Genomic DNA, 13,260 nt, shown 5'->3' with positions numbered 1-13,260 from the left:
GCTGAATTTTTTGGTGGAGTTGCTGGAGTTCTAGAGTGTAGCCATGCCAAACAGGCCCTAAATCATTGGACTAATTTCATGATGTAGATGGGGCTGCACGCAGTGTCATAGACACGCAAGTGTCTATGGAACTCATCGTAGATATTGCCATAGGAATCTAGTAGCGACCACTGTTGCGCGAAACCACTAGGAAGCCCATGGCACGACGAACTATGTGAGCAAGTAAAACCGCATGATGGGGAGCTTAGTTGCAATGATCGGGTAATCCACGTTGATGGCAATGGTTACGAGGAAGACTGAGCAACGAAGGGGCGTAGTGGCCAAATTCCAGCGTTAATCATCTCGGTTCACCACATGTGCACCCCCAGCTAGAGCGTGGTGGTGCCTTTCTAGGAAGCATCATCCTCCGAAGAGGATGCCAGACTGCGAAAGCACGAGCAGCAAAGAAAAGCATGAGCAGCAGACCCGGAGGGAGAGAGAGAGAGAGAGAGAGAGAGAGAGAGAGAGAGAGAGAGAGAGAGAGAGAGAGAGAGAGAGACGTTCCAGCTTGGGCCGAATGGGTGCTTGCATTTAAACTGGGCCTGCAGCCCAATGGCTCGGCCTGCGGGGCAGCAGGGCTGCGGCCGTTTCACACGTGATGTGGAAAAACTTGCACGTCCTCCACCTCCACTCCACACGCCGTCCGCCCGAGCTCCACGCGCCTGCTCGCGGTCGCCGCATCCCTCCCTCCGCCTCGCTCCTCCTTCCCCCCCGCACCCATCACCTCCGAATCCCCAAAACCCTAAACCCCACTCCCACCCTCCACAGGAAGCAGCTCGTCGGCGTCGCGTCCCTCGCCAGGTGAGCCTCCGCCCCGCCTAATTTCACCGGCGCTCCTCTGATGCTTCCGGCCTCCACGATTCTGTGCCCCTTTCAAGCTCCACCCTCAAAGCCCCAATTGTTGGGTTCCATTTGGTACTAGTAGAGTCGCCCTCCAAATGTCTTGGGGTGCTTTGGTGATTTTTTCTGTTCGAACTTTAGAATCGGGTGTGGCTTGGTGTAGTGGATCGCTAAGTGGTGATCCCGCGCGCTGCTCTTTAATATTGTTTCGCTATTTTTCTTGAAGGATTTAGCGGTGGAAATTGATGAGGTTTGGCCATGTCGGGTGTCTAGGGCTCTATGCTTAGTGTGGTAGCGAAGGGATCGAAATTCAAACGACGCTTGTCGAGCCCAATGAATTTAGTTTCTCTTTTCTCCGCTATTTTTTGGGGGTGGGGTTGCGGGGGGATTTGCAGTGGCGATTTAGTCTTCATTTTGGGTCTATGCTGTATACTGAGGTAGTGACGAGATCAGATTGAATTAGACCCCTATCGAGCCCAGTGAAATGATTAGTTAGTTTTTCCCCTCATTCTATGTGGTCAATTTACATATTGGTTGAACCATTTGATTTGTTCAGATTTGTGCATGCCTGGCCCCCCGATTGTGAAGTGAGAAGCAATCAAGTATGGCTTCAAGGGCAATCATTAGGAGAAGGAAGTATCTCTTGGATCATGTTAACACACCCATCCTCTCATCTTCCCCCTTCTCTACCTTCCAACGTGGAAGATCTGGTTTGGAGGTTGAGCCAAGAACAGCACAGAAGTTTCTAGAGCAAAGCTCTGGGGATTCCAAATGTGAGAAGGAGCAATGCAGTGTGAATTTGATCAAGAAGGATCTGCTAGGTCTTGGTAATGGGTTTCTGCGATGTCCAGCTCATGTGATTTCTCTTTCTCATCGTGGAATCGGAAGGAATGAGTTTGGGCTGCCCATGGGAGCTAGATCTTTGTTGCAGTCAGTGCGCACAGCATCAACCGCTACTGCAGGGCAACCTAAGATGGATATGGATGATGAACAGAGTGAGGACCAGAAGCAGAATAAAAAGAAAAAGGAGGCATCCCCAGAAGAATGCGATCAGGCTGTGGAAGGCTTAAGCACTGCAAAAGCTAAAGCTAAAGCTAAGCAGGTACAAGAATCTCTGAAGGCTGGCCAGTCAGTTATGCAGAAATTTTGGGGAAGAATTCTTGGCATCGGTCCTGCTCTCCGAGCTGTTGCTTCAATGAGCAGGTCTCACTTCTTCTTCCCTACTTACATGATAGTTATAAGAAAATTTATCTGTCCTTTTCTTCTGTAACAGCGTGACTATGAAGTTAACTTTTTGTTTGTTTGTTAAGGGCTGATTGGGCTGCAAAGCTTAAGCATTGGAAGGATGAATTCATTTCGACACTGCAGCATTATTGGTTGGGGACAAAGCTACTCTGGGCAGATGCTAAGATTTCATCAAGATTGCTGGTGAAGCTTGCTGGCGGGAAGAGCCTTTCTAGAAGAGAGAGACAACAGCTAACCCGCACAACAGCTGATATCTTCAGGCTGGTACCATTCGCTGTGTTCATCATTGTTCCATTCATGGAGTTCTTACTACCGGTGTTCCTCAAGTTGTTTCCAAACATGCTGCCGTCAACTTTCCAGGACAAAATGAAAGAACAGGTATGTGCATGACTTTCTGTAAGTACCTGAAATTATATTGTTTAGTTATGTGTCTCTGCAAGTGAAATGATGCCAAAAAATTATGTGACAAACCATATCGTGTACATGATCATTAAATTAATTCAGTTGAGTGTCGTACCCTTCTGAGTGCAATTTGCATGGGAACCACAAACATTATCAAAGTGCAATTTTATTGGCTCAAGGGTATTCTTCTTTTTCCACGTACAGGAAGCGTTAAAAAGGAAACTGAAAGCAAGGATGGAGTATGCAAAATTTTTGCAAGATACTGCAAAAGAAATGGCAAAGGAAGTGCAAACTTCGCGTAGTGGAGAAACAAAACAGACAGCTGAAGATCTGGACGAATTTTTGAACAAGGTATAAGTTATGCGCTCCATTGGAACTGGAATACTTATGTTGTATGTATAGTTAACTGCTTTCCATATTCGTTGTTGGATAATATATACCTTGATTGTAATTAGGTTAGGAGAGGTGAACGCGTCTCTAATGATGAAATCTTGAATTTTGCGAAGCTGTTCAATGATGAACTTACTCTGGATAACATGAGCAGGTTATATACTCCTTTAGTATCTGTGTTAATTCATAATCACAATTACACTAGTGACTAAACAGTTAATTGATATTTTCCTGCAGACCACGCTTGGTAAATATGTGCAAATATATGGGTATCCAGCCATTTGGTACAGACAACTACTTGAGGTTCATGCTTCGCAAAAAACTGCAAGAGTAAGTATTTAAATGAAAAGACCAACTCAAAAGCTAATTAACATGCATGATTCTTATCTGCATATGCCAATATAATAGGAATGGTCAATCTTGTAGATTAAACAGTGATGGAAACTTGGGGTTGATAGTTCTTTCAGAAAGCTTACTAGACAATTATCAAAATGGAAAGTTCAAGTGATTCTAGATTGACTGCTAATAGTAGAATACATGAATTAACTTTGCAAATGGGCAGTGTTCTGTAGCCATGCAAGCTTATCAGGCATTTGGTATCTTCATTTTGTTTATAACTCTCTGTGCTGCGGTGATATTTAGTAGTCAAATAACAATTTAGGTTCAGCACCTAGATTTGTTTTCTGTCTTCATAAGTCTCATGATTATTTATTTGTTTACTTGAGTTGCTAGCTGTTTTGCCGTTTGTTTTGTTGGTGTTTGCATAAGCTTCACTGTAGTTTTAACTTTCTTCTAAAAATGCTGATGCAAAATATCTGCTTTGTACTTATCTTTGCAGCATTAAGAATGATGATAAGATGATTCAAGCTGAGGGACTTGAATCTCTTTCTGAAGAAGAGCTTCGGCAAGCCTGCCGGGAACGTGGTCACCTTGGCCTGCTGTCAACTGAAGAGATGCGCCAACAGGTTTGTTGCATTATGATATGCACATGATCTAGTGTTATAGGGTCACAAATGAATTATTTACTTGTTCTTGTATTTTCTTATACCTTTATGCTGGCCATTCATGTTACAGTTATTTGGGTCATCCATTCTTGTTCTGCACTACAGCCACTCTTGTGTTTTTGACACTTTTCTAATACTCTCACTCCATTAGTTACCCTTAGTTTAATTGCAACAACACATGCAGAGTTTGTTATTTCTGATATTCCAGCCATCACAGGCAGCGATAACTTTGGTCTTGCTAACACAATCATGCCTTAGAATTGGAATGACTCGTAATATGGAATGAAGATTCAAGTAGACCTGGATTTCTATTTTATCAAAGAACACAATTTTTTGGTGGCTAACTTTAAGGACCTTTATAAGCTTGCTCAAGCCATTTCTTTTTCTATTCTATTCTATTCTCTTCTCTTTATTAAGTTGATACGTTTACTCCAAAAAACTATGTGTAAAGTATATGTTTGAGGTCTGATGTAGATGTACTGTTGAAGGAAAATTACAGCTTACAACTAGCACCTGCAACTAAGACACATCTGAAATCTTTGCTTGCTGTTTGTATTCTAAACTACTCTAACTTACTGTTAGTAAAATTTGTGTATATAACAGCTATAGAAATGCATGATAAACTGTACTATTAAACTTCATTAAAACCTCATTTTGTACCCAGCTCCGAGACTGGTTGGACCTCTCACTAAACCATGCTATGCCATCTTCACTTCTAATACTTTCAAGGTAAGTTTTGGTTGATATTTTCCGACTTTTTCATGTTATTACCTTTTGTGCTTGCATTCTTAAAGTTGTAATGGTTCCAGAGCTTTTACTGTGTCTGGGAGAATGAAGCCTGAGGAGGCTGTTGTTGCAACACTATCTTCTCTACCAGATGAAGTTGTGGATACAGTTGGGACAGTATTGCCATCTGAGGATTCAGTTTCTGAGAGGAGAAGAAAATTGGAATTCCTTGAGATGCAGGAAGAGCTTATCAAGGTGATGTAGAACTGTAGACTGAAAGAATATTCTTTTTTCTTAACTTCCTTTGACCGTGATTCTTGGGTAGATATAAAACCACCGTGGGAGTAGTGCTGTTAAGCTGATAGAGAATTTCCCTTCACTGAATTTGTACGTGCTTATTGCATGTTTTGGCAGGGCTGGGCACGTGCTACTCTTAGTTTTGTTATTTATGGTTAACTCAATCCAGAAACTCAATTATCTCTAGTAGTTAGGCTATAGTCTTTAGTATTTTTTACAACCCCAACCTTATATGCACCCCGGAGGCCTGAATAGTTAATTTTGAAAGTTAACCTTATATGCTGGATCCCATGCTTGAACCTCTTGGGATTTCCTGTTCATATCTTGTCATGTGTTAGATAATCTGATGAAGGAGGATGAATTACAAAATTTGGTTTGGACTTTGGATAAATAGAGATTATGCCCAATTGCTTCTGATTGGTGGATAAACTGAAGCTTATTTAAAGGTATTGGGCCTAATCCGGTAATCCCTAGGATGCCATTAATGTGACTCAGTGCACGGTTTATGCTATTTCAAAATCAAGCTGGAACTCTTCCAATCGAAAGACTAAATTGAAAATGTTTTTATAATAGAACTCGTCTTGATATCCCTGCTTAGTGTCCCAGTTCATGGTTTATGCTTTCCCTGCTGTGCAGTCTCTAATCTCGACCTACTACACTCACATAAACTCCTTTTAAGATTCATACTAGATTTGATGTGGCGAGGTATTATCTTTCTGTATGTTTATTGATAAGAAAAAAAATAGTTAAATGGGATCTGCTAATTTAGTTTGCTTGACAATTATCCAGAATAGGAACCAGCATTTCTTTATCTTTATGATAGAATCATTTTATTATAAGCAATCTGTGCTTTTGTTGATGTTCTGCATATTAAAAAACGTATTAAAACATTCAGGAGGAAGAGAAGAAGAAAGAGAAAGAAGAAAAGGCAAAACAAAAGAGAGAAGAGGAGGCAAAGCTGAAAGAACGAGAGGCTGCTGAAGAAGATTTAGCGTTGAAGGAAATGACTGATGCTACTGCTAGGGAAGAACTGAGAAAAGCAAAAGAACATGACAAGGAAAAGCTCTGTAATATCAGCCGTGCATTGGCTGTGCTTGCATCTGCCTCTGTATGTTCCTAGCGGATCTGTATTCTTTTATGAGTCACCGTACATATTGACAGTAATATCATCATAATTATAGATCAGTATTCTCTCTCTGACCTTTATCTAATTTTCATCTTTGCATTGCAGTCTGTTAGCAAAGAGCGTCAAGAGTTCCTGAGCCTTGTCAACAAGGAGGTATAGTGTGAAGTAGAATTAGAGCAATTTATTCATGCATTCACCTTCTGGTTTATAACATATAGAGTATCATGGAGGTTTAATAGGGTATTGTCCTGATGTCTGAATGCAGATAGAGCTATATAACTCCATGCTCGAGAAAGAGGGTACTGAAGGCGAAGAAGAAGCTAAGAAAGCATATTTTGCTGCTAGGGAAGAGCCAGACCATGATGCTGAGGTTGCTGCAGAAGAAAAGGTCTCATCAGCGCTGATTGAGAAGGTAAGAAATCCTCTTAATGCATGTTATAGCTATAGTAAAAAAATTACATATCTGCTGTGGTATGTTTTTAAGGTACTACTCTCTGCTGCTAAACTTGGTTTGGATATTTACATTAAAACTACTGACATATCTGAAAAGTTTAGAGATAAGAGTGCAGAATGCTACTTGACACTTATAATAGACAGTTCTATCAAGTACTTTGGCCTATCATTTATGAGACTTAGCAATTACCCTGGCCTTTGAGTTTTAGTTTCAAGGGTAGATTATCAATGGATCTTAAAAAGCCTGATCAAACTTTCCTCTAAAGCATGTCTTTCGATTCTTTTGTAGACGTACTTAGAGATAATAATCATAACAAATGGATCCAATCGTTAACTATAACAAACTCACTGGCTGAATTGGCCATTTCTTTTGACATTTTAGTAGGCCATACAGGAAACATGCACCACTTGGTTGCTGCAATGATTTTCTGATGAGAGTCATTTAATTTATATTGTAAACTGCTAATTGCAATGGAATTGCTAATGAAGGGGTATATACATAACAAAGACGGTTCAGACCTGAATACCTCACATAAAATTTTACCTTAATGTTGTCAGCCATGACCTTATCTTCATATTCTCCATGTGCTCTTGGGATATGCATGCTTGAAAAGAAATATGAGGGACAACTGTTAACTGGGGTTTAGGTTTGATCTGTACTTGTTTGGTGCCATTTATACTAATCTAGAACAGTTTGATGTTCTTTATGCTAATACTTGTTTGGCCAGATGCCAACAGTTACAGAATAAACTACATTTAGTAAGAAATAAAATAAACTACCATTTACCCTATCTTTTGATTGACATACTATCTTTCAAACTATAAGGCATCTGTGTGAACACATCGATGTTTTTCCTAGTTTTTCATATCCTCTGCAGACTCACCCTCCTTAAGTATTCTCACACATTTCCAATGTGTTTAAAATAGGAATAGCCTGGTCATTTACTTGTATTTTCTAGGTTTTATAACTTGGTCTATATGCTCACTTAAAAGAAAACTAAAAATTTGAAATGGAGGGAGTATCGAATCTCACTATTCACTAGAAAAGTTAAAGCCTTAAAGGATATCTAATTTCAAGATTGATATCTGCATCCAAGTCTCACAAAAGAAGTTGGAGGGGTTTCTGTAGGCAACCTACCAGTGGTATTGATTATTTATGATTCAGGGATTGGTTATTCACTCGAATCACCTACAATTTTGCTGCATTCAGGTTGATGCTATGCTTCAAGAATTAGAAAAGGAGATTGATGATGTGGATGCAGAAATTGGAAACCGCTTGCAACTGCTTGATAGGTATGTTGTTTCTATTTTGAAGTTATTTTACTATATGTTGTTTTGTATTTTGTTTAGATGCGGCACGTCGTTGCGTCTGTTCTTGAGTGGCATATTTCTTTGCACCTGTTTCTATGATTTACCCATCCATGCCCTGCGAATTATTATTCCTTCTTGTATCAAGCCATCGTTATTGCCATGTTTCATATAGCTAAATCATGAATGAGATATGCTAGACACATCCTTCATCAAGCAGAACAGTTTTTCTCAATTAAATTGCACATATATGAGTGGTTCTCCTGTTCGAGATAGAAATCATCTCGGACATTTATCATCAGCATGATTATATAATTTGCACTCCATGTGCAGGGACCATGATGGCAAGGTGACTCCCGAGGAGGTGGCCGCCGCGGCTGCCTATCTCAAGGACACCATTGGAAAGGAAGGCGTGCAAGAGCTCATCAGCAACCTTTCCAAGGACAAAGGTCCGTTTGCCCCCTGGCACCTGCAATCTGTTCGCTCTAGCTGCATAGCACTTTTCTCACCGTGAGTCTTTTTTTGTATTTGTATGCCTACAGAAGGAAAGATCCTGGTGGAAGATATTGTGAGGCTAGCATCGCAAACAGAGGAACACAACGAGGAGGAAGAGGAAGCACGGCAGTAGCTGGAAGCAACCCGCGATAGGTGGCGTATTATTTCAGGCAGAAGACTACAAACATGTCAGCTATTTGATGGCGGTGCCTTGTTAATCAAAAGGCAATACAGCCGTTTTTGTGCGTCTATCCTCTAGGCATAGACCCGGGTAGGATGGCTCGTGATACGCAAGGACTAAGGAAGACTTGCTGTAAAGATGGTGAGTGGTGACATGCATAAGTTAAGACGCAGAGATGTGGTCCGGCAGGTAGTTCGCAACCGAAGTTTTGGATGGTTGCTGTGGAAGTGGAAATACAGTTCGGTTGGTCTTAAGCTACCCTCCATGCTGAAGATATTGAATCTATCTCGAATTCTAAAATAGCTGGTGATGGGTGTTTTTGGGTTAAGCATTGTTTGTGATGTTTGTCTTTTGGGGTGTAAGGTGTGTGTGTTTCTACGTTACGAGTAGATAATTCCTTCGCATTCATTCGGTACACAAGAAATCCGTTTATGCCGTTGGTGACTCGGTGTCAACTGTCAAACATGTCAGTATGTCACTGGCACCAATAGAGTATCATGTATATTTATTGCGGCATGGAGGAATCGCTAGCCATTTGAGAATTTGCCATCACGATGAAACAGTGTAATTTGCCGGGCGTGAAAAAAAAAAGAATCGGCACCAGCACGGGGCGTGTCTGCAAATCTAGCCCAAGATGAAAGCCTAAAGGCCCACTGGTGCTTAAACTACTGGCCCACTAGGAAGTTAGGGCTAGGACTCGCCCGCCGGCTCCAAATAGTCAAAGGAATACGCGAAGCCGCCGCTACCTGTGCCTCGTCTCTTCTCTTCTTTCCTAGGGTTTCAAAAAAAACAAACCCTCCTCTGCTAGTTCGGCGGGCCGCGGCGGCGGCGGTCCTCCGTGCTGCCACTTCGAGCACGTCGCCGCGGCCGCCGGCCTGTACTCCAAGCCCGCGCGCGCCTCTTTAACCCCATCACCACCGGTTCGGCGCCTCCGCGACTCCTTCACTAGTTGAATTCATCCATCACTTCACGAGCGGCCGGGGCCTCCACCCTGCTTCTGGCCTACCTTTTCCGTTTTAATCAGCTATGGTTTTTCGTGCTGTGGGATTCGATTTTTGCCCCATTCTTCCGTTTGTTTTCATCAGAGCATCAGTGATGTTACATCCATATTTACTCATCCTTGCACTTTGAGCTGCGCGGTGAAGAAATCATTGGGGATTGTTGTCTGAGATGCTCTCATACCTTTTTCTTTGGTTTTTTTTCTTTTCCTTTTTTTAGTTGCGTGTTTGTAGATTGCTGAATCTGATACTGATGTATGATGCAACTGTTATCTGCGTTATCTTTTCTGCAACCTTTAAGGTGCTGAAGAATACATGACCTGTTGAGATCCATAGCAGGCTCTACTCTGCGCACATATCCCGATTAATTTGTTGCATTAGTTTCAGGCTTTGGGCAGAAAGGACTGCCTGGATATCGCATTGAAACTAATCAAGCACACACACTCGCCCTCTCTCCCTCTGGAAGACTAGCTAATCAGACACTAAAACGTTGAGACATTTTGATATTTGACATTAAATTCGTAAGTTAAGCAAATATTTTGGCAGCTGATGGTTATTTTTGGGAGCATCTGCGATGTTACCTCTTCATTCATCCTTACACTTTGTGCTTGTGGATTTTGAATTTTGATACTTGGATCCTGGATCTATGATGCAACTATTAACTGCGTTATCTTTCTGCAACCTTTAAGGTGCTGAAGAATACATTACCTGCTGAGATCCATGGCAGAATTCACTCTGCAAACCTGCCCTGATTATTTTGTTGCAGTCCTTTCAGCAGAAAGGACTTGCTGGAGCTTGCATTGAACGGAATCACGCACATTCGCCCTTTGGGAGACCACTAATCAGACACTAATGGCTTGTTTGGTTTGCTGGATCAGTCGGTTCAGATCGGAGTTGTGCGGGACGATGATGTCCGCTGTTTTGAGCCGCATGACTCGGTGCTAGCATTAGCAAATAGGCTTGCTGCTGGCTTTAGAAGGACGTCTGGATACTGGACCGGTCTACTCCATGTCGCGAGTCGAACCAATTAATGCTTCGGTTTTTGGATCTGATAATTTCAGACCATTTGATGCCGCTACTTAAACTGCCGCAGAGTGAAGCAAAAATTTTGGCAGCTGATGTTTATTTTTAGGAGCATCTGTGATGCATCACATCCACGTTCATCCTTGCACTTTGTGTTACTAGGATTTCTGAATTCTGATACTAGGAGCCAGGATCCATGATGCAATTGTCAACTGCGTTATCTTTCTGCAACCTTTAAGGTGCTGAAGAATACAATGTCTGCTGAGATCCATGGCAGAATTCACTCTGCAAACCTATCCCGATTATTTTGATTCACGAGTTTCAGCAGAAAGGACTTGCTGGAGCTCACATTGTTTGGCACCAGGTCAGACACTTAAAAGATTTGGCACCAGTGTTTTGGCAGCTGATGCTTATGTTTGGGAGCATCCATGATGTATTGTTACCTCTACATTCATCCTTGCACTTTGAGGGAAGGTTGCCCCTTTCTAGTGAAGAAAACATTGTGGGAAAGTATCTGAGAGGCTCCTTCTTGCCTTCGTTTTCTTTCAGCAAATGTGCTGGACTAAAATTGACGCGTGCACCTCACCAACCAGCAGAAATCTAATGAAGAAAGTTTCAAACGCATGGACATTTGAAACGGCTTGTTTGTGAAACTACCTTTTGACCTGCATGGTCTTAGCTCAAACTTTTCCCTTGAGACGGACAATTTGGTGCAGCCATCAAGGATCCAGGGGCGCCTGCGTGTTTCATTGTTGTATGATTCGGTAGCAGCAATCGCCGAAGCAAATCTGCAACGTGTCGTTGCAATGCAACAACCACCAAAACTCTGCTCTGCCGTGTGAAGCCGAATCGCATTGGTTCTTCGGAAGAATTCACTGAAAATAACCCCCCGATGGACCAAGGTCTCTTCATACTCACAAGACTCCACCCAAAATAATCGGGTGAAGCGAATGCGACGACACGGCATTCCGCAGATCGCAAAGCCTCTCGTTCACGTCGGGTTTTAATAACCAAATGAGCCCCCTAGCGCGTGACGCATGTAACGAGCCGACACGAAAACGTCCTTTTCCCGTGAAACCCTGGACGATACGGTGAATCGCAAGCACTTGCCAAGCTTCTGAGAAACCAAGGGCCCCTGCAGGTCAGAGAGGCCGGGTACGGCAGGCGGTGTTGCGGTTCAGACCGTCATTGCTAGACACCGTGCCCCGGCGTCGTCTCGCACGTTTACACCTGAGACCTGACACCTCTCGCGCGTGTGCTCGTGGGATATAAACGCACAGCTCTCCTCAATCACACACCAACTCATCAACACAAACCAAGTAGTAACAACACGATCGCTCCCTTTCCCGTATCCAGCTAGCCGTCTGGCTCTTTGCTGATCTTCGGCAAGCTAGCTCGATCAGTCGATCGATTGCACCGTCAATGGCTTCCACTCTCACCGCCGCGTTCGCCATTCTCGTCGTCATCGCCGTCGCTGTGCAGCCGGCTCGTGGTAACTAAACTGTGCCACGCTAACCGTTTTCAATTCGTTTACGGATGTACGCTATGAGAACCATGGCGGCCGGTAACTACGTCTAAACTAATGCACACGGATCCGCGCGCAGGTGCCCAGCTGGCGTGCGAGGAGCTGCCGCCGGACGTGTGCGCGTTCGCGGTATCGTCGGGCGGGCGGCGGTGCGTGCTGGAGCGCACGCCGGAGGGCGCACACCGGTGCCAGACGTCGGCGGTGGGCGGCGCGCGGGGCCTGGCCGCCGGGTGGGTGGAGACCGACGCCTGCGTGCGCGCCTGCGGGGTGGACCGCGCCGCGCTGGGCCTCCCCGTGGCCAGCGCCGCGGCCGAGGACCGCCGCACCCTCCGGGCGCTCTGCTCGCCGGCGTGCTGGGACGGGTGCCCCAATGTCGTCGACCTCTACGCCACCCTCGCCGCCGCTGAAGGTGCGTGACCGCGTCGTGTCATCGATCGTATCTCTTGATCAACACTAACGCCTCTCCATGTGGACGATTAAGAATTAGCACACGTACGGTCCTGAAATTAAACTTGGTGGGTGCATGCAGGTATGTCGCTGCCGGCGCTCTGCGAGGCGCAGAAGAAGGCCGCCAACCGCCGCATGATGATGGCCGGTATGGCTCCAGTCGGCGCTCCGGTCGTGGCTCCGGCGGCGCCCCCGGTCGTGGCTCCTCCGGTCGCGCCTCCGGTGGCTGAGCCTCCGGTGGTTGCGCCGCCTCCATGCGAGGAATGGTGAATTCATAAACAGCATCGATTGTATTTGTACTGCTCAAAGTGTTCGGACGATACCCTTGTTCAGTGTGAGTGCTAGATGTTCCACATATGTATCGGAGATAGTCCCATTGTTTTAGCGTGAAATAAAGCCGTACGAAGCTGCATTCGTGTAATGTTCATTTTGTCCCATGCGTATCAACTGCGCATGCGTTGCTCTTCTTCCGCTCCTCCTTATTTCAGAGGATCGTGTTGACCTTCTAATCGCAAGTGTCGCTTCTGTTCCTGGTCGCCACAAGTCCTCAATGTCCCGTGACGGAATAGAAAGAGAATTCCTGTACATTTGGACATTTGGTGCCCGGAAATGGAAAGACGATTAGACGAACACCTTCCTATACATTTTTGGTCGAGAACCATGCACCAAGTGGGCTTCTCGCCAAGGGTTTTTTCTGGGCTGTCGGCCTATCGAAGTCCGGCCAACAAAGTTTGCTCGCTCTCCCGTCTCCTGGCCCATAC

General features: G+C 44.3%; 2 protein-coding genes across 2 annotated transcripts; both read left to right on the top strand.

Moving 5' to 3' along the window:
• The first annotated feature begins 656 nt into the window (after positions 1-656).
• On the top strand, positions 657-8,834 carry LOC101770514 (mitochondrial proton/calcium exchanger protein). Its single transcript, XM_004961842.3, has 15 exons — positions 657-840; positions 1,436-2,082; positions 2,190-2,502; positions 2,731-2,877; positions 2,982-3,070; positions 3,154-3,246; positions 3,755-3,881; positions 4,585-4,649; positions 4,730-4,901; positions 5,839-6,051; positions 6,175-6,222; positions 6,335-6,481; positions 7,733-7,815; positions 8,164-8,279; positions 8,373-8,834. Exons 2-15 carry the CDS (start codon positions 1,484-1,486, stop codon positions 8,456-8,458), a joined length of 2,298 nt encoding a protein of 765 aa, XP_004961899.1. The 5' UTR covers positions 657-840; positions 1,436-1,483; the 3' UTR covers positions 8,459-8,834.
• A 2,929-nt stretch (positions 8,835-11,763) lies between these two features.
• On the top strand, positions 11,764-12,920 carry LOC105914080 (calphotin-like). The gene is made up of 3 exons (XM_022825593.1): positions 11,764-12,019; positions 12,132-12,461; positions 12,582-12,920. Exons 1-3 carry the CDS (start codon positions 11,950-11,952, stop codon positions 12,767-12,769), a joined length of 588 nt encoding a protein of 195 aa, XP_022681328.1. The 5' UTR covers positions 11,764-11,949; the 3' UTR covers positions 12,770-12,920.
• Positions 12,921-13,260: the final 340 nt, after the last annotated feature.

Source organism: Setaria italica, chromosome III (genome assembly GCF_000263155.2).
Source record: "Setaria italica strain Yugu1 chromosome III, Setaria_italica_v2.0, whole genome shotgun sequence".
Lineage (NCBI taxonomy): Eukaryota > Viridiplantae > Streptophyta > Magnoliopsida > Poales > Poaceae > Setaria > Setaria italica.
This window is presented reverse-complemented; position numbering and strand designations above follow the sequence as displayed.